Source organism: Osmerus eperlanus, chromosome 4 (genome assembly GCF_963692335.1).
Source record: "Osmerus eperlanus chromosome 4, fOsmEpe2.1, whole genome shotgun sequence".
Taxonomy (NCBI): domain Eukaryota; kingdom Metazoa; phylum Chordata; class Actinopteri; order Osmeriformes; family Osmeridae; genus Osmerus; species Osmerus eperlanus.
Window position 1 is genome coordinate 11525311 of NC_085021.1, and position 23437 is coordinate 11548747.

At 41.7% G+C, this 23437-nt stretch overlaps 1 protein-coding gene across 1 annotated transcript; it reads right to left on the minus strand.

The window, feature by feature from the left end:
• Positions 1–1324: 1324 nt before the first annotated feature.
• On the minus strand, positions 1325–9703 carry scrt2 (scratch family zinc finger 2). The gene is made up of 2 exons (XM_062458999.1): positions 9064–9703; positions 1325–5662 (listed from the first exon to the last, which is right to left on the minus strand). Exons 1-2 carry the CDS (start codon positions 9215–9217, stop codon positions 4851–4853), a joined length of 966 nt encoding a protein of 321 aa, XP_062314983.1. The 5' UTR covers positions 9218–9703; the 3' UTR covers positions 1325–4850.
• Positions 9704–23437: the final 13734 nt, after the last annotated feature.

Sequence of the window (23437 nt, forward strand, 5' to 3'; positions counted from 1 at the left end):
TATTGCCAGTAGTATTTAATAATTAATTTTATATGCTTTTTATGGCTGAGTGGAAGAGGAGAGGGCCGCCAGACTGTCATCCGACAGAAGGATGTGAGGACATCCACAGAGCTGACAGTCCCCCTGCTCCTCAGCCTGATCATTTATAGACCATCTTATTATACACAGACAGTACACCTGGGGGGAGGCAATTGGATGCTGCAGATTTCCACTTCACAGTTTATTACTATGTAATAAAATTACTTGTTTATTTTCATCATAATATCATATAAGGTACACGATCTGCCATGCTAAACCTTTTCCTATCATACACTGTATATTAAGTTTCATATCTGCAGGGTATCTACACACCCTTACATGTGCAACAGTTATAACAGAGTTGCACATGCTGCAGGAAGTTGCACCTGTGGGGTAGTATGCTGGCGATGTATATAACGTCAGCACTGGCTTTTCTAAAATCTTGTAATCTGTATATTTAACGAAATGCTGTTGTAGTACTGTAGATATATAGCATGTTACTGGAAGGCTTCTTCCTGGAGAGGAAAAGGATCCCTATGTGAATGAACATATTGGCTCTGACTCCATACCCAGCTCGCTGTCTCATTATACTGTTTCATTGCTGCTGGAGGACACTGAAGGACACCACTGATTGAATTCAAGTCTTGTATATTCCCTGGGAACCAATCAAGAAAAGCTCCAGAATAATAATCCTTGTCTGCTGCCATGATTCATTTTTATTTTGTTTCACATTTTTCTCTAGTCACTTTGTAAGTGTGGCTTCAGCATAAAATCAATGTTCCATTAAAATTTAATGATCAGCAATGGCTTATTGCGCTGGAACAGATGTCTCTGTTTTTGATATTACTCTACGTTTCAGTAACTCAGACAGAAATCTGGTGTACGTGTGATAGGAACTGTAGATGACAATGATCACGCTAATCCAACATTTTGCTAGAAACTGTTGTCAGATGCCTGAAGTAGAACACAAAGTAAAAATGGACCTGTGGATTCATTGTGCTATTGTTTTTATTAACTTTGTCATCGTTATTGTTACCATCAGTATTTGTAGCAGAACAAGCAAAACCCTCAAAAGACCGCAGCAACTTCATGGCTTAAGTTTCTTCACACTCAGTTGAAACAGAGAGACGGTATGAAATAGGAAGATATAAAGAGCGAAAAAGAGGAGAGAGAGAGAGCGAGCGAGCGAGAGAGAGAGAGAGAGAGAGAGAGAGAGAGAGAGAGAGAGAGAGAGAGAGAGAGAGAGAGAGAGAGAGAGAGAGAGAGAGAGAGAGAGAGAGAGAGAGAGAGAGAGAGAAGTGTGTAAAATCTAAATGAGTGTTTTGAGACCATATGGAAGGTTTCAAGCGGCCCACCATATGTTGAAGGCTTTTGTCATGGAAATCATACTTTTTTGGCACTTTTCATTACTGCGCAGCCAAACACATACGTAAAAAGAACAACAAAAAAAAACATGAAAATATAATTCAAAAGAACAAGGTCAAATCTTTCAGAATACACTGAGTTTTGGAGTTTTTGTTGGTAACCTACATCAAATAACTTTTATTCCATATCCTCCCTGATTCTCATTGCCACCTAGAATGCAATTGGTACCAGTATGTGTCTTCTTTACAAAAGACAATAGAAATTAACAAAGATCATTTAAATGTCCACATGCATTGCCATATTATTGCTGTGATATATTTACAAATATATATACAAAATCATCAAAGAGGAACAATGTTATCATTCAAATGTTCCACCAAGTTTCAGTCAAATCTCTTTTCATCACCTGCGTTTCAATGATTAAAGTTTGATTTTATTAATCAGTCGCAGTTACGGATGCAACTTGATTAGGATATTTCTCTGAGCAGACACAGAACCCTGCATCAAGAGGGAAGAATAATCTCTCAGTGTGAATATTGGGAGGCAAGCTTCCTGAACAGTGTTCATTGTTAGGCTACAAAATTAGAAATCAATGACCTTGATGGTGTACATGGCTGTGCTATGATATTCTGAGGAGACTCTGAACAACTCATACAGGACAACCATGATCACATGATGCGCAGAGATTGACAGGTGGAACGGTAGTAAAACTGAGTGGAATAATGAAATATAGATTCATACAGTAGTTTATTTTTCACAGGTTTTAAAGTGAGCTCACCATTACTGTTATTGTGTCATCCATTTAGAATATGCAAATAGCTGACAGTGCATTTGCCTGCTGGTGCTTGACCTTCCCCTCGGAGGTCACTCACCAACTCAATTACTCTCCCTATCTGCAGTCTGTCTAAAAACACCTGTTATCCTCCCACATGCTATAACCCTCCACCAATCCCACTTGAGTGCTTCGAATATGCCACACGTCTGATCACAAACTGTTGGGCCAAGGTGGGATGTGCTGAGAGAAGGAGGGGCATAATTGGAGAGGGGGAAATGTAGTGTATTGCTGTATGAAACAAAGGCCTTCTTTGAAAAATATTATTTTTTCTCAGAACATTTTACATGTAATACCATCCATGCACAATAATACTTTCCATTGACTTTCTTTTTCTGTCTTCATCTACTCCATAATTTCAAACCCACACAGCATTCATTTGGAAATAGTGGTGGCTTGAGAGCATTTTCTCAATGGTGAATGCTACACTCTATCTTGACCACAGCACCACCAAGCAAGCAAGTATCACCCTTCTGTTAACCATGCCTTGTTGATAGTGCTATTCATAATGACGAGTATATCCGAATCCCCTGTACTTTAGTAAACCATCTCTTATTGACCTAACTTTGTATGTATATTTGCCAGATGTGGTCAAACCAGTGTACTGACTTTGTCAGTGGTGACATTGAGCAAGTAACAATGAGCAGAAACACCACTCCTTTACCAATCATTTGTCAGATCCATTATTTTAAGACCTGGAAAATCAGAAAGGCAATCTGGGTCTCAGGAAAAAAAGAAAAAAAGTCATAATTCCTTTTCAATTATTATTATTGCCTGTCCACCTAGGGAAAATAATGGACCAATTTACATGGGACACTTACAATACTTTTCAGTAAGGTGTAACATCTCTTGACATTATTGCATGGTATTCGCAGTCAGCAGTCATGTGCTCTGTGGCATTGGACTTTTACATTTGGAAACAGCAACTTGAAGGATTAGCATTTCTTGTTCATTTGTTTCATTTTATTGCCCTAAATTGACTGCAAACAGGACAGCTATGATTATTATACATGTCAATTGCCGTACCAGTGAAGTTATTGCCGTGAAACAAATATAGTCTGCATTCATTTGTTTGAAGTACCGCTGATATTATACATTGTTCCTCTTTAAAAAACTACGTCCCTTGGACTCTCTACAGTTTCATGCATATAAACATTTTCTTTGAAGATCAGCAGCATCTTACAAGGTCAATGGATGGTTATATTCCAACTTAAGAATAGACAAATAATGACTGAATGAATAAATTAAGAGAGGTCAATAAATAATCAAATAAATAAGTAAATACAGAAAAATATAAATAATTGAACAAACAAATAAATAGATTAATAAATAAATGAATAATTAAATTCAGAAGATTATTTACAAGATAGTTGGATGCCATACACCAAAATGGTGGAGAGAGCTTTCAGCAACACACAAACAGGGTGACTGGACAGTTACTTTGTAACTGAGGGTGCATGAGTTCATACCTTCTTTTACGTGAGGTAATTGTGGAGGAGTGTGGAGCACCTCAAGGAGTGATGAACATTGCTTATTGAGTCTGAGGGAAGCACCATACAGGTGGCAGGTGAGTTCATGCAAGCCACCAGGGTGGAGGAAGAACAGAGGGGGTTTTCATTGCTATAGACAGGTCACTGCACATGGCACTTATATTAACAGATCATTTGGTTTGGCTCCCCGTGATAGTTATCAGTGTGGTGAAGAATGGTACTTTGATCATGTCTTGTAATACCGCAACAGATCTCTTTAACATCAAACATCTGCTCCGATAAAACTGAACATGACCCTTGGTCAAGCTTCTTTAATTGCCTGAATATTGGTTTGTCCACAAAGCTATCCACTGAATACCCACAGTTACAAAGATACTTTTGAATTTGATCATCAATAGATAATTGGCACAAAAAATAAGAAATTTTAACTGACATTAGAAAAATAGCATCCATTGAATTAAAACATATATAGGTGACAAAAGGGTATGTTTTTTACTTTCAAATTATCTCCCTTTTTTTGCAAATACTGTCATAGTTCACATTTTCATAAAAAGTTCATGTTGGCAGTTGCAAAAGAATTCAATTCTTAGCAAATAAAAAGCAGCATAAAAATACAAGAGGTCATTTTTGTCTAGAAAACAAAAGAACACTGTTACAGTCCTTTTTATGTAGTTTTTTTTTTCATTTTCCCAATCTATTTGCTATAAAATATCAGGAATCTAAATATTATTACTATTGATATCAATATCATTATAGTCATTGATAAAAATTCACATGCCAGGCCTCATATATAATTGTGAGAGTGTGTGTGTGCATATGTGTGTTGTGTATGTGTGTGTGTATGTGGTCACATGAGTTGGTGTGTACATGTTAGTTATTTGTGAACTAACAACTACAGTTTCTATTCAGGGAATGGGGGTTCGATTGTATGTTTCTGTGGACGATTAGCTACTGTGCAGGGAAAAAAATCCAGCATCTTTTGAAAATGTCTTTGCCATAATTATAGTTTCTTCACGTAATCTCAGTGAAAATATTGCTTTCTAAAAAAGGGAAGAAAAAAGGCATGGAGGGCAGAGTGAAGGGGGTTATTGGTTAAGAACCTACAGTGGGGGTTCAAATTCTGCTTCCTTCCTGGGGTTAGTCAGTTAGTTCTCAGAGCCAGAGTCATCTTCGTCTGCGGAGCCCTTGAAACAGGCTGACTCATAGTGCTTGTTCAGGTAGGACTTGAGAGCGAAGGTCTTATTGCAGCGCTTGCATCGGTAGTGCTTGAAGGCAGAGTGTGTTTGCATGTGGGCGCGGAGGTTTGAGCGGTCAGCAAAGGCTTTGCCACAGTGGGCGCAGGCGAAGGGCTTCTCCCCAGTGTGCGAGCGCATGTGGCCCTGCAGAAGCCAGGGCCGGCTGAAGGCCTTGCTGCACACATCACACTTGTGCTTGAGATCGTGGGTAAGGATATGCATCGCCAGCGCAGGCATGGACACATACACCTTATCACAGGTGGGACACTTGCGCGCCATCTTGCTATCCAGGCTGCGGTGTGTCTGCTTGTGCCTGCTGAGATTGGAGGAGGTCGCGTACGTCTTGCCGCACTCATTGCAGGTGTGACGGGCCGTCCCAGTGCCGGCCTCCCGCTCTTGATCCTCTGCGCTGGACGCCGTGCTGCCTTTCGCTCCTGCCCCACGGCTCTCACCGTCTCCCTTCCGCCTGGAGCGCCCGTCGGAGATGAAGAAGGCATCCATGGTGTAGCCCTCAGTCAGGGCCTCCGACTCACCGCTGTAAAAGCCGCTGGCCGTCATGCCAGATTGGGGGCTGTCAGGGTGCTCCAGGTCAGGGTCGCAATACTCCTCACCCCCGCTGCTCACCTGGGTGTAAAGGGGATCAGAGACTGGAGATGCCAGCTTGAGCTCCACCTTCTTCTCCCCCTGGTATACAGATGGCGTGATGTAATCCTGGATGTATCCTGGAAGAGACACACGTACAATTACAGATGGGCAGGACTTGTGGTGGGGAAACGCAATGTGACATGACTAGCAAGTTTGAATTTTTGCTTCTTGTATGATCTTTTAATTAAAGACAATACTGAACAAATTGACATTTTTGTAATAACTCAGGTTTCGAAATACTAGTATCTACAGAAAGAAGAAGAAAACATTGTGTCCTCTGCTATGTTTATGAACACCCAAACACTATTATCGTGCAGATGAGCACTGGCTGTGAGATGGAGATAATAGCTCATTAAAGGAACCTCCGGTGAAGGACTCACAATAAAGCCTCTCTGACATGAAGTGGTCTCATTGATTAGGCCCCCTTTTCATGATAAGATTTTCTCCGCACAAGGTATGTCAATCCTCTGTGACTATGGCCTATCTGTCTGTTTGCTCAATTAAGATGCAATGAGTGGAGTCTTGACCATTATGGGCCTGAGAAAAAAAAAATGTCTGAGGGGACAATGTAGTATAAATTCTATTGTAGAGGAACAGTGTTTTCACACGGTGACCTTCAACGGCACAACCATAATTACATGAGGCACTCAAATGTATTTTTGTCTTGAGTGTGAATTAATCTTTTTCTACATTACCTAACATCCACATTCTCTTCGTAATATCTAACCTTTGCTATGGCACAACATGCTCTTACTAGACGATCCACTGAACATAAATACACTGTCAGTTTAGGTTTGATATTCCTCAACAGATTATTGACTGCTTTTACATGATGAGGTGTACTCTTTGTCTAGACTCCAAACGTCCATCCTTTTCTTGTGAGGCAGCCAAGTGGAGCTAAAAGGCTTCCTGGCAGGGTGAAAGAGCGAAACAACTCTGAATATCCACTAGCCTGAGTACTATCATCTGAGCAGCTTCATGCATGCAATCACTGCATGTGTACACAAGACAAGGATACAGGGCAGAAAATATGATTACTACTCATAATAAGACTTATGTGTGGTCCCAATATTGCACCGAGAGAAATAGTGCATAACTGCAGAAAAACCCATTCGAAGTGCTGTGTGCAGCAAGCGGTGGAAATTAAGTATTGACTGATTTTTAATGAAATTCAAAGTTTTGCACTGATCAATAGGCCATCGTCTGTAAAATAGTACAGCTGTTAGAACAGCCATGTGTTGGAAGAGAAGATAGAAATAATGTGAGGAACAGATTAAGTGCCTGGACCACACAAGGATAGCCTATTCAGCATGGTTTAGTGGTTGGGAGGGTTAAGCTGAAACCTGATACATGGATTACAGCTGCGCAAAATCGCTATATTGTTTGTGAAGAGGGTCACCTGCATGCAACAGTGAGTGTGGTGAAGTTCCTTTAAGAATCAGGTCATTAGAAAATCAATTGAAGTGCTCTCTAAGCACACCAGTCTCCATTCCTGAGGGGCTGTAGTCCAAGCCCACCATGTCAGAGACATGACCATGATACCAAGAGGCTAAGATGCAAGGCTGGATCTATTTGGTACCAACCAGAGTGTTGAGTATCCAGCAAACAACTTAAATTGAACCAGAATATTTTCTTCTAAATAGTATGTGATCACTTCTATACTAGTATTCATTGCAGCTTAGAAAAGAATGCACTTTAGATGCCGGAATCTTGTAAAAGTATTTTAACGTAATTACTGAAGGTCAGACAAGGAGTTCATCATTTAGGGCTGATGCTGTTTTAACCTGTACAACCCATGGATTCATTCCTCTAATGCAAAGCAAGCATGTAATTAATGGACCCTCTCAGCCACCCTTCTTTGTTGTTCGACAGACACTCAAGTCAGATGTCTCCACAAAGGGGAGAAAAATCTGTTGGCACAGCAAAAGTGCTGACGCGAGGCATTTTGAGAATTCTTTTATTTTGCATTTCACAGTACACAAAGGACAGGTTCCTTTGTGTGCATTAAACAGTCATTGGTCAAATGAATGTAGTAATGTCTTGCTCAGCGCTGGTTTAATATTGTTTATCAAAAGAGAACAAAAGAGGGTAACAATAAACCTCACAAAATGTATGATTGTCCATCTTTACAATTTGTACAAAGGATTTTATTTTCTAAAGGCAGCAACTCTTCAACAGAGCATGAAAGTAGAATGAAGTTTATGCATGCCTTAGATAAAAGCTGATATATGTATGATAATACCCATGCATTACAATTACAGAATTCAGAAAAATCTGCCAAACCACCAACTGAAGGTTTGATTAATCGATAACAACCTCAGACAAAAAAATGTTTTCCATGATTTACTGGATCATGATGAGTACAACAGAATAACAGGTGGCAATTGACATGTTACCCTGCACTACAAGGCAAGATCTGGTCATGGTACCAGGGAAATCATAACAAAGGGAGACAAGACATCTGGCATTTAAAATATGGCAACAAAATGGAAGCAAGCTTAAACCTGTCTCTAAAAGTGAAGGACATCTCTCAGCGCTGACTGGGGCTTAAGCGCTGTGTTGCACAGTCCTTGTGTTGACCACTGTGCTGCTATGTGCCCTTTCTTCATGTTTACTGTACACCCCCTCTCACGTGACTACCGTCAATGCTGCCCCAAGCATTTTTGTCTCCTTTCTCTCCTTCTTCTTCCCTTTCCCCCCATGTCTGAGCTGCCCACCTCCCCCCGGCTGTTTTGTACAGTGCATTGATGTCTCTCGTGGCGGTGATAGGCCTGCACGGCTGAAACTCTACCCCTGCTAGTTTCCAAACGCCCGGAAGGAGGAGAAAGATGTAGCAGAGAGAGATGGGGATGGAGATGGGGGTGGGGAGACTGTAATGCTCTAGTTGGGTGGGAGGCGGGAATCGGGGTGGGGGGGGGGGGGGGTGTTCAGACCGTGATGTGAACTCAAGGACAATAACAGCTAAGGACAAATGTATCATCCGGCACTCATCTCTCAAGTTCATGAATTTTTTAGTTTGTACAAAGACCAAACTGCGTGCGGGTCTGTGTGTTCAGATAACACAGACTACTGTGCATGGTGCAGTAATATACACACACTAGAACGTCTACTAATGAGAGACACGTTTTGTTCCGCATTTCCACAGGCTAATCCATGGCTGTGACCTGAATTGTGTCTGTCCGTCATCAGAGCAAAAAAACAAAAGTCTTTATGGGGGTGGGGTGCTGCTGGAGAGGATTATTATAGATACTGATGCAAAAATCTGCCTGCTTTATGTAACATCTGTTGTTGATTCACAAACAACAGGCAAGTCAAGAAGTGAAGCATCATTTCACTGAACACACACACACAGAAACAAAAGAAAATTCCAACTGTGAAATCACAGATATGATGAAATCAACAAATAAGCAGTCTGAGGCTATGGTGGCAGCACACCCTTGATAACAGCAGGACTATCCGTAGAGGCATGCAAACTCACCATTCTCGCTGAGACGGACTCCCAGGCTGGTCACCGAGTCTGTGATGGAGCGTGCGAAAGTGAACGAGTCGTCCAGGTGATGATGGTGGTTGGAGACATTGGACGAGGAGAAATCATCGAGCTTGATCTTCTTAACCAAAAACGAACGGGGCATGTTTCAAAGAATGGAAACACAGTGCCGAGAAAAACACATGGGAGAACAGAAAAGACCCCCAAAGAAAGCAAACAAGCAGAGATGGCTTGGTGGTAATCCTCGTGTTAAACGTAAAGACAACCTCCAAGAACATAAGAGAAGAAAGAAAATGGAAACCAGAGGAGAACAAGGCTGACGGCGATGCTGTGTGATACTCTATGGCTCCCCCAGCTTTCAAAAAAATAAAAAAAATCCTGTTCAGCACTGGATAGCTCCTGTGATGCAGCAGGCTTAAGGGACCAGAGAGAAAGAGAAGAGCTAGAGACAGAAAGAGAGCAGAGGGAGAGAGAGAGGGAGAGAGAGACTGTCAGACTAGCTGAGATCAGCAATCACGCCAGCCTTTATATGGGGCACAGGCAGTGGAAGATCAGGTGGTGCTGCGAAATGGAGCTGCTTAGCTTTAATCCATCAAATGTCCCCGGGGACACACATCAAATTACTACTGAACCGTCTGTGCATTCGCACACAGACAGAGGAGAAAGAACACAGCCAGACCCGCACTGCCCCCACTTCCCCCCTCCCTCCTTCCCCCTCACTCCTCTCCCTCCCCCTTTCACCCCCGCTTATGCTCCATGCTCGGAGGAGGAGTAAAAGGGGAGGGCAGACAATGGAGACATGTGGATGAGAGCACATTCAGTGTCCTGTCCCCCATTGTTTTCAGATGAAGTGGCACAGTTTATGTTTGTATTGTGCAGGCACTGCCTCCCTCATGTCCTTGCCGTTACCTCAGACACTCTCTCACCCCTCACATCCATCTGAGCTGAGAGGCAGACATACTGTACCATAAAAAAACACACTGCCGAGCATAACGTGCTGCACCTAGGCTCACACACTGGACAGTTTGTTTGTAGTGATTATGTGAACACACGATGGCACGCTATCTTTTTTGACGATGCTATGGCACAGATGTGTGTCCTGCTATGCATGACAAGGAATTATCTGATTAATTAATTACGTCTTTCTAGATTAAAATGGAATGCAGAATTAGACTCACTTTTCCAATTTGGACAGATATTACTCTTTTGGTTAGAGTTGATAACAGTAAAAGGCTGTTGCTTTTTAAATGCTCATGTCATACTGTGCAAATTTAAAAAAAGAGATTGCTTGTTAGGATGGAGTATATAAAATGTATTTACTATCATTATTTTCTATTCCATCTATTCCACAGTATGTTTCCCATAACAGCAGACTTAACCACCTATAATAATATTAACAATGCATAACCACCTATAACGTCAGTAATAATAGCAATGCATAGCAGTAGCAATGCTATACATATGAAAAAACAAACATTTGTTGAGCTGCAAAAATGAGTGGTGACATGAGATAATTTCATGCAGAGCATTCAGAACAATCACAAATTTGAAGTGACAGTTATTACGAGGGTGCTTTGTTCCATCAAAATAGACATACTTCATGAGAGTTATTATGGCAAAGTACAGTGATGTGGCCTGTGCATGGATCATCGTTTGAGGGATAGATGGAGAAAGATGGAGAGGGAGAGGCTGAGCAACATGTTGTCAAGGGTGTTAACTGTTTGTTTAAAAAAATAAATCATAGAAGTGGAACTATGAGGCTAAATGGACTCTGAAACGTATTTGAGTGACATTGATCTTTTCCAACCCTCCTGTTTGACTGTGTTTGAACTGCAGCTCACCTCTGGTTGAAGCAATCCTCATTATTCTGCCTTATGTACGGCGCAGCCGAGCAACCTCCTCTTAGGTACAGACCTCGCACGCAGACATCAATATTTCAAACTTAGAGGGTCTTGTAGGATGAGGGTTTGAGAAACCCCTGGGGCTGAGGTAGCAACTCAACCTATGGATAAAACCCACAGTTAAAATAACCATGCTCAACACCTATGTATCTGTGCATATTATATTTGCTATAATAAAATGCACGTTTAGTTGTGGAAAAACATCAATCTTGTCTGTAAATATTTGTATACAGTTTTTATGTAAATTATTTAACTGAACAATACTATTCAGTCTCTCACTAATTCATTCACTTACACAATACATCTTTGTTAATATGGAGAGCAACAAGTGATCTCTACAGGTTATAAGTTACAGGTTAAGGTTACAGGTTACAAATTGAAGGTTGCAGGTTACAAGTTGCAAGTTGCCTATTGCCCCTGACATCCTCTTTCCCTGCTCTTGCCTTGGGTCCTTGTCCACTTAAAGCCTTCAGACACACTCTGACATCTGGTAACTGCCTCAGGACCTAGGTTTCCATGGTGACTCACCCCCTTGAGCTAAAGGTGTGGTTTCCCCTCCTGTGTTGTAGGGGGCTTGGTTTGTGTCCACAGTCTGGCCAGGCAGGAGAGCCACTGATATAACATATCAGTCTTATTAGCATAATGCATAGCCTTATGAGCTAATAGACAGACTAATGGATTCCATCTACATGTTGTGATCCTTCCCACTTTAAGGCAACAGAATGTCAATGTTATAATGAAACAGTTCATGTTGTAAAGACACATTGTTAATGCATTTAAGCAAATTGATTTATTCAGTAATTCAAATTCAAATCCATAGTTTTGGGTGTTTTTAAAAAGATTTTGTAGTCATAAAACCAAATGACAATCCAGTGTTAGTGTGGGCATTCGAGGTAAGCTGGGGTGGTGCTATAAGGCCATTAGGCATGGCCATCTATAATTCACCTCAATGTTGCTTACTAGGTCACTGCAATGTACTGTCTTCAATGAGGTTTTGCTCGCATAGAAGATCCAAGTGATATTTTCCGATCAGATAGAGCAGGAAGGTTGTACTGGCAATATTTCTCATTTTATTGAAGTCTCCCAGCCCAACATAAGAGTGAATGAACTTTAACTGCTAGTGCTGCCATACTGTATCAAATGCTAGCTGGCGGATAGTTCAGTATATCACTCATGCCCTATTTGGCTTGTGTCTGCCTGCTGTCCTGCATGCATCTCAGAGCGTGTGCGCTTTTGTTGTCCATGAGTAACTGTACAGTAAATGGGTCAATTAAGTGTGAAAGGCAGAAAGAAGCTAACATGTTCCTATCTCTTTAGGGGTGAGATAATTTATGCTAATAACATCTCCAGCGCACAAGCTGCCCAAAAATGATAGCAGACCCCTTTCCTTCCAAAACTCTTTTCATCCTCTTGAAAAAGCTGTTTCTCAACACCTTGCAATGAGGCAGCTGCATGCAATGAATGAACCCCTCTTTCCCTCCCTCTTTCTCTATCTTTCCCTTTCTATCTCTCTTGCTCCCTCTCTATCTTAGTCCTTTTATTTTTTAGGAAGATAATCAATAATCACAATTCAATTTTATGTAGAGAGCATTTGTTCCCCATCAGCCCACTGAATTCATTCAACTACAACACACACACACTCACAAAAAGTCTCTCACTTTCTCACCCCTCTCCCTCCAGACTTTGTAACAGGAAACCATAGAATGTATGTATAAAATAAGATTCTACATGAATGATGCTTCTTAATAATACTTAAGCTGCAGCTCAGGATGCTGTTTTTGTGACATAAATTCCTTCATCATGCTGTGAATGAGGCGGTACTGAATGTCTGTGCCGAGCAGGGCCATCGTGGCAGTTCAATAAATAATACGGGAGAAAGTGGAAGCAATAAACCATATGAAATGTCTGCCATGTGGGAGCTAGCTGCCCAGCATCATGCATGGGATGGAGCTCTGTTGTCACCTTCCCAGACTAATATGTTCACTTACAAGGGTACGGGGATTTCTTTCTCTTAGAGAGCACAATAAAAAAGACTGAATGGAAAGCATCCTGAAACTCTCAACTTGAGATGGGTGTAATATAGAATAAAATCACTATCCAAAGTTCTTCACATCAAAGAAATCTTAATTTGATCTAGTTCCAGCGTTCCAGCCTCTCTTCACAATTTCCTAGTAAGCATATGAAACATTTTCCTTCCTGAAGATAATAAAATATGAATTATATTAGCCATCATCACACCTTTCTCTGGTTTATCTCTAAATTATTGTTCTGGTAATCATATTCTCAATTAATTGGGTTCATTAATCACCAACAGCCCCCCCCCCCCCCCCCCCCACACACACACACACACACACACAGACACGTGGGTCTTTACCTATCATGTACCATGAAGAAGGTCATACCATGAGGTAATAGACTGTCGCTTGCAATTTGCACTCCCATGAAAAAAGCAGCAAATGTATTAGTGTGATGGTATCACTCTGTTTTAAATTAACCAACAAATTAGAGAATGTGCACGCTATTTGCGAGAGGGCTGGCGAGGGCTAACACAACCGCTGCACATAAGACATTTTACCGGTCATTGTGAAGCATCTCGAAAGCATTTTCAATCCAGTAACCAATTTCCTTTGTGAGGATTGTAGGATTCTGAACACCTGTTAGCAAACGGAGAAACAAAGAGATGCGGTCTTGTTGCCAAAGAGGGAGCTCTTTTATGAATACAATGAAGGAATCTGCAACCAAATACATTTTCCATCATGCTACACGGACAAGTTCTTTCCTCTTATGTGTTTTTCCTACCAATGCATGTCAGCGAGAGAGGTGAGGATCAATTTCCACAGGATTAGGCTGCCCAAGGAGAATGATTGCTTTTTCTAATACTTAGTAACAATTTTTCAATTTCCTGTGGTCTTTGTTACTCTCAACATTTTCGCAAATGAGCAAAACAGAGGCGAGCGGCATTGCTGCTTTGCGAACTTCACCTTGGGACCTGCCACAATTTGCATATATATTGAGAGCATACGTTTTTGGTTTATAATAGTTGCCTTTCTGGGTTGGGGGCGGGGAACTGGGGGCGGCTGGCAGGCATTCTGTCACCTGTTATGAGGCCCTTGTCCACGAACATCCCTGAGAGACTAAGGCAGGCGATAATTACGGTGTTGAGACTACCACCATCCTACTGCACCAGCATGGTGTTGCTCTTTCCCTGCACACCCTCTTTAATCTCAACAGACCATCATAGGCACAACAAAGACCACTGCCTCACAACTACACAAGGCCCGAGTTCTCCTGCATCTCACAGCTTTATAAGATTTTTTAAGGTGGGAAAACAAAACAAAAGATGGCTTAGATATAGAATCCTTCTGTATATTTATCAAGCAGTACACATTGCACTTACAGAATATTGAGGAGTCTTTACATTTGTGTCCAATTTTAAACCCCCACTTTTCCAGTTAGAGTGAGAAAGGATTACAATGAGACGGAACAAAGAAAGAGGCAGCACGGAGAGTCACATGACAGTGGCTTTATTGCTGTGTTATGGAGATTTGAATGGTAATTGAGTGTCTATGATTAGTATGTGGCTAGTGTGACTCATGCATGGCGTCCGTGCAGAAGGACGAGCCACTGTACTGCCTCTGCTGCTGTCCTTAGAACAGCAAGATATGCTGGTTTGGATTTTCATTTGAACTTAAATCCCTTGTGATTTATCATGGTTTGAGACTTTTTCTTACTCCTTGCAATTCTATTAGGATAGGATGAGGATAGCAAGGCCGGGGACAAAGGCAAATGCTGACCATGAACCTAAACCCCCCAGAGCACCACTACACAGATAAAGAAGTTGCACTATTCATTTCCCTATACATTTGCCTGTGTGGTACAATTTTTTGTACTGGGAATATGCACATCAATGTTTGTGAGTGTATGTGTGCAATTGTTTTTCAGTCTGTGTGTGCATCAGTCTGTGTGTGCATCAGTGCGTCTGTATGTTTTGAGCTGTGAGATGAGCTCTTTTCAAAGGGCACACTTTTGTGCGAGGCACAGACAATGCAGCTGGCATAGGCATGACTGTTGCTGGAAGCGTGTCCAAGTTGGCAGACTTACAGAAAGCCCTGGCTCACTTCATACAGGGGACATAAAAGCTGCCTGTCCGTCTGCTGTCTCTCCTATCCATAACGGCTGGACGGCACCCATTGAAAAGTACAGGAACAATATGAAGTAGTTCTGTCTCTATAACTTAGGTCTGATCATTTTTATCCTATAGCCTTCTGTTGCAGGCCACATTGTACAGTTGTCCGTTAATTCCGTTGAAGACTGGCAATTACAGATAGGGACTGTCAGTTGAAATGTTGTAAATACTTGCTGTGGGCTTAAGTCATTATAAATCAGCAAGTTTTGAATAAAAACATTTTTATTCTGAATTAATCTAACCAGCATGTTTAATGTATGATTCCACACATGACCAATTAAAACCAATAGCTGCCCAAATAAGGATAGAGCTAGTAATTCTGTAATTGCCCAATAAATTAACCAGAAAAGACACCTGTCAAAACAGCAGAAAATCTCTTTGGAGCTCCCTCCTATTGGGTCTGTAGTGATGGACTGAGTTGGTAATGACAACTCCCCAAGTCTGTCCCCTCAGGCACAGGGACGAAAGCACTGTGGAGTTCTCTCTTCCCATCCGTCCCTGTTAAGATAATACATCAAATAGACATTTTAATTTGAAGTTCATTTTCTCCTCAAGGGTCTGTAAATGTCGACTTGCACGCACAGTGAAAAAGCTAACCTTTTATTAATAAACAGAACTGGCTATGTATGATCTTTTTATTTCAGAATTTTAAGATTTGTACTCAAATGCTCAGCTATTGTTTAATCCATTTTTATAAGCATGCCTTAAAACTGCTTTCATCTGAACTGCCTGTTATGACTCATTGTGGAACAAGCACAGCAGATTAGAGCAGAAACAGAGACAGGGCTAGTCCTGTATCCTGGATACCAGTTAGCTGGCTCAGCTTGAGGTATGTGTGGTCTGGATATGAAAGTGAAACAATAGATTTGGTCAAACCAGATATTCTCCAATTTGAAAGTGCACACGCCCCCTTTGGCTTGACTTAAAACAACAATAGTGACTCATTGATTTTCACCAACAAACCAAATTGCCTGCAATGGCTGACACCTCAGTGACTCTGAGGAGACCTCATCACTCAGCAGTTATATTGCTGCTGTGCACCCGGCGACCTCCTTTTCCAACACAGCTTGTATGACGGTAACGTGCGTGAAATGAACGCCAAGCCCTGCCAGCGGTGCCTCAGCGCTTGGCAGGGCTCAACACCTGCCTGCGCTCAGCTGCTCTCGCCACGCTTGACCGTACGTGGCTAATAAACAGACCTGTCCTTATCACTGGAAGACCATTAACGGGGGGCGCAGTCACCTGGATCCCGGGTGTGCTGGGGAGAATTGTAAGGCAAATGTAATTTGTTTCTCTGTATCACTGCTGCACACTGAGATTCTGAATTACACCAAAGGCCTGATGTTATTACTTGTCCCCTGGAGCTTGCCTGTGTGTTTTATGATGACTACAGAGAAAACCAGGTCACTGCTCAAATTGTCATGCTCTTTGCCCCCATTGCTCCAGTTCTATCTATCATTTATCTCCATTCAAACAGGAGACACAGGCCTGTAGCAGTTACTGTATTTCATATCCAAAATATACCATGATAAGCAACCTTTTATCGTCATATGAATATTTTCTTGAGATTATTGGGTGTGCTTTGCCTTCGGCAAGGGCACAACCTTTGTTCTCTCACATATATATTATTATTATTGGGTGTGCTTTGCCTTCGGCAAGGGCACAACCTTTGTTCTCTCACATATATATTATTATTATTATTATTATTCTTTTTGCCCCCCTAAAACTCAGTCAATATTTGGCCTACATAGACAAAGTAGGTGTCAAAAGTTTCGTCTTGGTAGCGATTGAGTTGCTTCTATTGGAATTTACGTTCCGTTGCATGGTTTAGGCTGAAGTTAAGTTTTTGTGGCGAAAAGTGAAGCTAACGGTGGCTAATTTGCTAGCCACAGTCACTGACGTTACTAACGTCACTACGTCACTAACGTCACGAAAACACGCGTGACTACCTTTGGCAGAACATTCGTTTCGCATCTGTTAACTTGGGGGATAGCTAGGCTAACTATAGCTTTACTGCAAGGCAGCTGCAGAAACGCCACAAGCAAAGAGGCCAGGGTGATAACTATTTACTCATTTTACTTTGTGATATGACACACAATTGTCATGTGTAATGTACAGTATAAGCTGATATTATTAAGGAAGTACATCTACTTTCGGAAACAGTAGTCTACTATTTCACTGAAGTATTAGCATCATGACATTAGCCTGTGTTGCCCGGGCAACACATACTACAGTGGTCTATGATGTAGCGTTATCTGTTTTCAATCGTTAAAATAAACATTCCTCACATATACATTTTCGTTGTAGGGTTTATTCTGACATTAGTAAACGATTTGTTGGTGAAATTACCATTACCTGTGTTTTCAAACCAGTGTAGCTCACTGCAACGCTGTAGCTTACGTGAGACACTACAAAAACATCTACACTACACAGCTGTTTAGGAAGTCAAACGGCGACAGAACATGTTCGGCACTCCCCTTACTTAAATCAAAAGTCTATCTAACTACTAACCTGAACTTCATTGCCACAGCCTAAACGTTGTCAATCTGTTCATGAAAATAATTAATTTCAGCTTAAACCGTACAACGGAACGTTAAATCCAATTCAACCAACGCAATCGCTACCAAGACGAACACAGCAGTAGTCTACTAGTACTGTACCGTAGTAGTACAATTTACCGGGGCAGCTTCTCCATAAAGGGCTATGTCGCATTTTGCGTTGTTACTGACAATGATCGCTACCAGTGAGCTTTTTATGAATGAGCGATTTTCCACTAAATAAATGTCAAGCTTATTTACGTTTTGGGGGGCATATTTTCAGTTAGCAGATGGGACTGTCTGAATCGCGATTCCATCTTCTACTGCCGGGTAACGTCGTAGAATAATCTTCAAAGGGGGTTCTTTATTAATGAATGAATGCAATGAGTAGGCTAAATGCCTGAAAATATCACGAGAAGGGAAAAACTTAAAATGACGTTTAAGTCATAGAGATTAGGTCCATTTTTACACCGGTCTGCCAAATTTATTCGTTTTGATTCAACGATGAGGCTGCCTCTTGCAGGGGAAATGAGAAGACATCTATTTCATTCTACACTTCACTCGTATTTTCAGTTGTAAATGAGCAGCAAAAAAAATGCTTTTAAATCTATTTAATCTTTATAAATAATAAGTATGCATTTTCATATCAAATATACAGAAATCAGTTGTAAAAATGTCATTCAAAAACGGACCCCTGTGCAACCGACGCAAGCAAGCACACCCTACAATTTCCCCAGAAATTGTACCCTCTCTAGTTTATATTGCTCTCTGTCCAACTGCACCACTCCCCTGCTGGACTGCATTTAATATCTCCTATCCCCTCCATAGTTCACCGTGTATACAGTTCTTGAAAACAGATGCACTAAAAAGTGAAGGGTTTGCTTTTGAACAGTAAACTCTTCATCATACTGTACATGCTGCCTACCCTGGCCTCTGCTGGGCCAGCAGCACTGGATAGAATGAGAGCCATGTTGGTACCTGCTGCTACCCAGCCAGGGTCAGGAGATACCACTGAGGCCCCACTGACAAATTGTCCTTGTCTGGCCGCCTGAGAGAATGGGGATTGCAGTAATTGCATATTTCCCACTAATTGCATTTGTCACATGTGGGGTCTACTGCAGCACCGGGGCTGGGGCCTTCTCAGTGATGTGTTAAACTAAACAGCTGAACTCTCACCTGCCCCACAAATAGGGGATGTGCAGAGACAGAGAGGGCCCGCAAAGAGGCCAATAAATTATACAGTGGCACAAAACATCAGCAGAGCAGCCGGGCAGTCAGCAACAGCATAGAGGGTGCTCCAGGAGAGACATTCAGACGGCAGCTCCATTAAAGCCTCAGATGTGGTCATGGAGTGCTTCCCTTAATGATATAATTTAAAGACAACCCTGAGCTACAGAACCCCTGCTCTTCTTTTGTTTAAATTGACAGTGCAAATGCATCAAAGTGGTTTAGCTAATGTTCTCTTTTTCCCTTTTTCTGTTGCATTCTAAAACGTTCATTCTCTCGTTTTGATGTAATGTTGTGTGATCTAGTTGTCGTAAACCACTGTTTAGATCAAGATCTAAATAACCGAGCAGAGACCAATTTGTAGTCGCAATTATGATGCACTGAGAAATCAAAAACGTGGATTGTAGTTGTGCTGCAAACATGAGTTTGAGCAGCAACGATTTGCTGTGGGAAACATTGCTTGTATGGAAATAACGGGATCTTATCTTGAGCTATTGGTTGTATTCCTCCCATGTCTCTGAGGTGTCGTCCTGGTTCAGCGGAGTTGAAGGGGGGCAGTAATGAAGGGCGGCTCTCATCTGGCTGTCTGCTGCCCGTTGATACCAGTGCAGGATGCTGCATTATACAGGACTTGTACAACTACATTTTAATCCACTCGTGTTTCTGGCCTGATAAAAGGATTCTCTCCATCTCTTTCTGTTTAATTCACACCATCATCAATCAAACGTGTCTTTCTTCCCCTCCCCCCTTCCCCTCCTCTGTGTTTTGGGGTCTGCTGCGGATGGGTTGGGGGTCCCCCGAGGGGGTTAGGGACGTGATGGACTGGTCACAGATGCTACAAAAATGTAAATGCAAGAGTCTCTGCAAGGTGCTTTATTTCTCAGACAAAATCCTTTGCGACAACACAGAAATATGCTCTGACATGATTTAAAAAACAAGTGGTTTTTCATATTAGCATTATGAATACCTTACCAAGAATTCAAGCAATACTTTTGTTTTCAGCTTGGCTACAAGTGTGTAGGAGTACCAGTGAGACAAATACACTGTTTCTGTTTCTAACCATTGTCTGCAGCTTACAGTGATGGAAGACACAGGCAACTTGGATAATGAATGTATGCCTTTGGCATGACTGTGCTTGTGTGTGTGTGTGTATGTGTTTGCGTACGTGACTATGAATAGAGTAAATATACACATCCCATTATGTCAGCGCAGAGATAATTAGAAATGAAAATTAATAAATAATAAGTTATATATTTTTTTTATCCATGTCGAATTATCGAATATTATCTGTGACTACTCCTCTGGTTCATCACAACATTGAATGAATGTAAGTATTCTATTCTTCACCTACACTTACACTCACCTAAAATATAGACACTCTACCCACATAAAAATATAACACAACTGTATTTTCTCTTCCTTCTCTTCATCGGGAACTTAGTTGCTCTCTGGTCCTCTAGTTTTAGTTAGTAGTTTGTAGGGCAATAGTATAAATAATTGATACAAAGTAAATAATTCATCACCTGTGTATTCCTTTGTGGCTCACAACCCGCTCTGATAGAGTCACTTCAAGGCGTCTTGTGCATGGAGAGCCCTTCAGCCTAAATGACACTTGGCCAAATAGCACTTAAGTACCTGCTCAATATTTTAACAAGGCTGTGAATGAAGGTAGCACAGGTGGATTGAAGTTGGTGTAGCCATAGCATGACAGGAGCCCTTCTATCTCACTGGCTCTTGAATGTCAATCCTGACATGATCTCTCAAAAGATTTGACATTCACTAAGTCACAGCCAGCCAAACAATCCAACACCAACTATGGACTAATGACAACAAAAAAATATTAAGTCCATTTAAGCTAATTACATTGTGTTAATGTTAAGTTGTGTTGTATTATTCTATACAAAATATATAGCATGTATTTTAAGCAACAATAAACATGCAACATTTATTAAAGTTTATAGCAATCAAATGGTCACAAAATGTATATTTTCTAAATACCCTCACTGTGTAAACTGTTATTGTTGGGGATTTCATGTATACACTGTTGATGAGAAAATTAACTTATGTACACTTCATTATAAACCCTGCAAACCTCAAGGACCCAGACCTTTATGAGGCTAGGACCAGATGTCATCCAGCCACAGCCCCAATTAATCTCCAGGCCTTGTAACACGCCCCAAGAAACAAAAAAATCCTGATTGGGTGTGAGGACAGAGACGGTGAGTGGGAAGCGAGGGTGAGAGATGCTATCCAGGGAGCAGCCGGCCCTCGCCAGCCTGCAGAGGGTGAGATAAGAGGGGGCGGCTGTGGAGGAGCCTGGGTCTCAGAGAGGAGGCTGAGGTTATTCATGGCCCTGCCGTGAAAGCTTGAGCAGATTACCCAAGGCCTGGCTGGCAGTGATACTGAGGGGACAGGCAGAGGGGGCCCCCTCTCACCCCTTTGTTCCCCATCCATCTGCTTGGATCTCACAATGGCTCATCGGGATTGAGGGGGGTGGCGGTGTGGAAGGGGTTTGAGGAGGGGGGGGGGGGGTGAGCACAGCCTGCAAGACAGTGGGACCTGATGGAAGGTGGTGTAGGGACAGTGAAACCAAGAGTGAGGAGAAGGGGGAGGAGGAGGAAGAGGGGGAGAGGAGGAGGAGGGGGGGGAGGAAGAGGAGGAGGAAGAGGAAGCGGAGGGGGAGGAGGAGATAGGGACAGAGAATGAGGAGTAGTGGAGCCTGTTGAGATTGAATGAATGGTGCTGCAGCTGACAAGCTCTGACAGACTACATTGGGAGAAGCCTCGGAGGCGGGTGTCCACATTGTTGTTTTCCGGGAGGTAATGGGCTGGCAGCTCCTCTTCACTCGGAATAATCAGTACTTTGGATAGACTCAGACGCCACTTCAAACCATGATAAATAAACCACTCCAGACCCTCGCCGCATGAGGACAACATTGTTCTCTAACTGCCGTGACCACAGTATCTGTCTTGTTGAGGAATGATAAGATGATAGCATATGTTTTCTCTGATCATTTGGAACTACCGGCATGTGTAAATGGAAAATATTGGGGTCAATCTGTTTTTACCATTATTTCACATTATGCAACATTCTGCCACCACATAATCAATAAGAACTCACATTCTAATGAATCAAACTGTTTATTAATCACTACAGTTTATTAACAGATCCGATTAATTATTGCAGCAGCCTATGACATGCTATGCCAAACTGTGTGTGTTTCCTTTTCCCACAACCTCTGTCAAAGTTAAATGTTTTATTTTAAGGCGATAGTAGCTGACCAGAAGTAGCCACAGTAATTGATGAGTCACTGCATTCCACGAAGTAAAGATGTCACTTTTCCTTGTAATGGGGACATTTCTTATTCAAAGAGCAAACAGGTTCTATTAATGGCTCTTCATCGTAATGCATGATTCAGAGGAATGTTATTCAACACCTCTTTCTCCTATTGTATAATGTGCCATAGCACATAATGTGTATAGCATTTGAGTAAAACAACTACATTTCTGATGCAGCACAATTTCATGCTTACAAAACATCTGACTAATTGCTGAGTGTGTTACTTTCAAGGACGTGAAATATTTGGTGTAAATTAGCACTAGCATTAGTTATTATTGTCCTCACTTAGAAATGAAATAACCTTGGTTGTTAGATTAAATATCCCGCGCAACTCTTCCCGATTTTTTTTTGGACATTAAGGTCAACCCATCTTTTGATTGTCCTCCGTGTAACTAGTTCATGTGTGACTGTATGAATAGCCCAAGGATATTACATTGGTGAAATATGAATAGCAGACCAATTACTTTGGCCCAGATGGAGTTGTGTGCTCCTTGGAGAGTGGCCTACCCTTGTACAGCACGCAGACGCATGCGTGCACACACACACACACACACATGCGCACACACATACCCTATTCCTCTCATAGCATATTCTCTTAGTGGTCATTAGGTACAGTAGGGGAATATGGAAGGCTAATTAGGTACAGTAGCGTAAAAGTCGAGGTGTACGTGATTAAATAATGACAGAAAGGAAGATTATCAATCTGTTTTTCTCTTGTTTTAACTTTTGTTTGACAACAAATGCACTAATGTCTGTAATAGGGAGCTGTTCCTCCCCCAGGACCCCTCGCTGGGATGTTCCCTGAAGAATCCCATCCTGTCACTAAAGCATCCTGGTGAAGCTGGCACTCAGATATACAGAGGACATATGGCCAATCTCCCATCATCTGCTCAGCTATTTACAGCCCAATAGTCTGTCATTTATGCTGCTTCTCAGTAGCCAGGATGACACCTGTTTGCATTCTCAATCAAAGGCTTTATCAACTGTTACACAGTCTTGAGATTGTGGAGTGTTGAAGGGGTTTTATCGAGAATTATTTGATCATTTCCACATTTCAATTGACAATGGAACATTGTTAAAGGTGTATCCATATGACTGTCCACATTCCTCAAAAAGATAGCTGGATAATTATATCGTCATCCATGAATGTGCGTGTGGTACTCCAACGGGCATCT

Excerpts from the sequence above, each read along its gene's own strand:
- scrt2 (XM_062458999.1), bottom strand. The coding sequence starts at position 9,217 with ATGCCCCGTTCGTTTTTGGTTAAGAAGATCAAGCTCGATGATTTCTCC. Across the intron at positions 5,663-9,063 it reads AGTCCGTCTCAGCGAGAATG|GATACATCCAGGATTACATC; the intron begins GTGAGTTTGCAT and ends TGTCTCTTCCAG.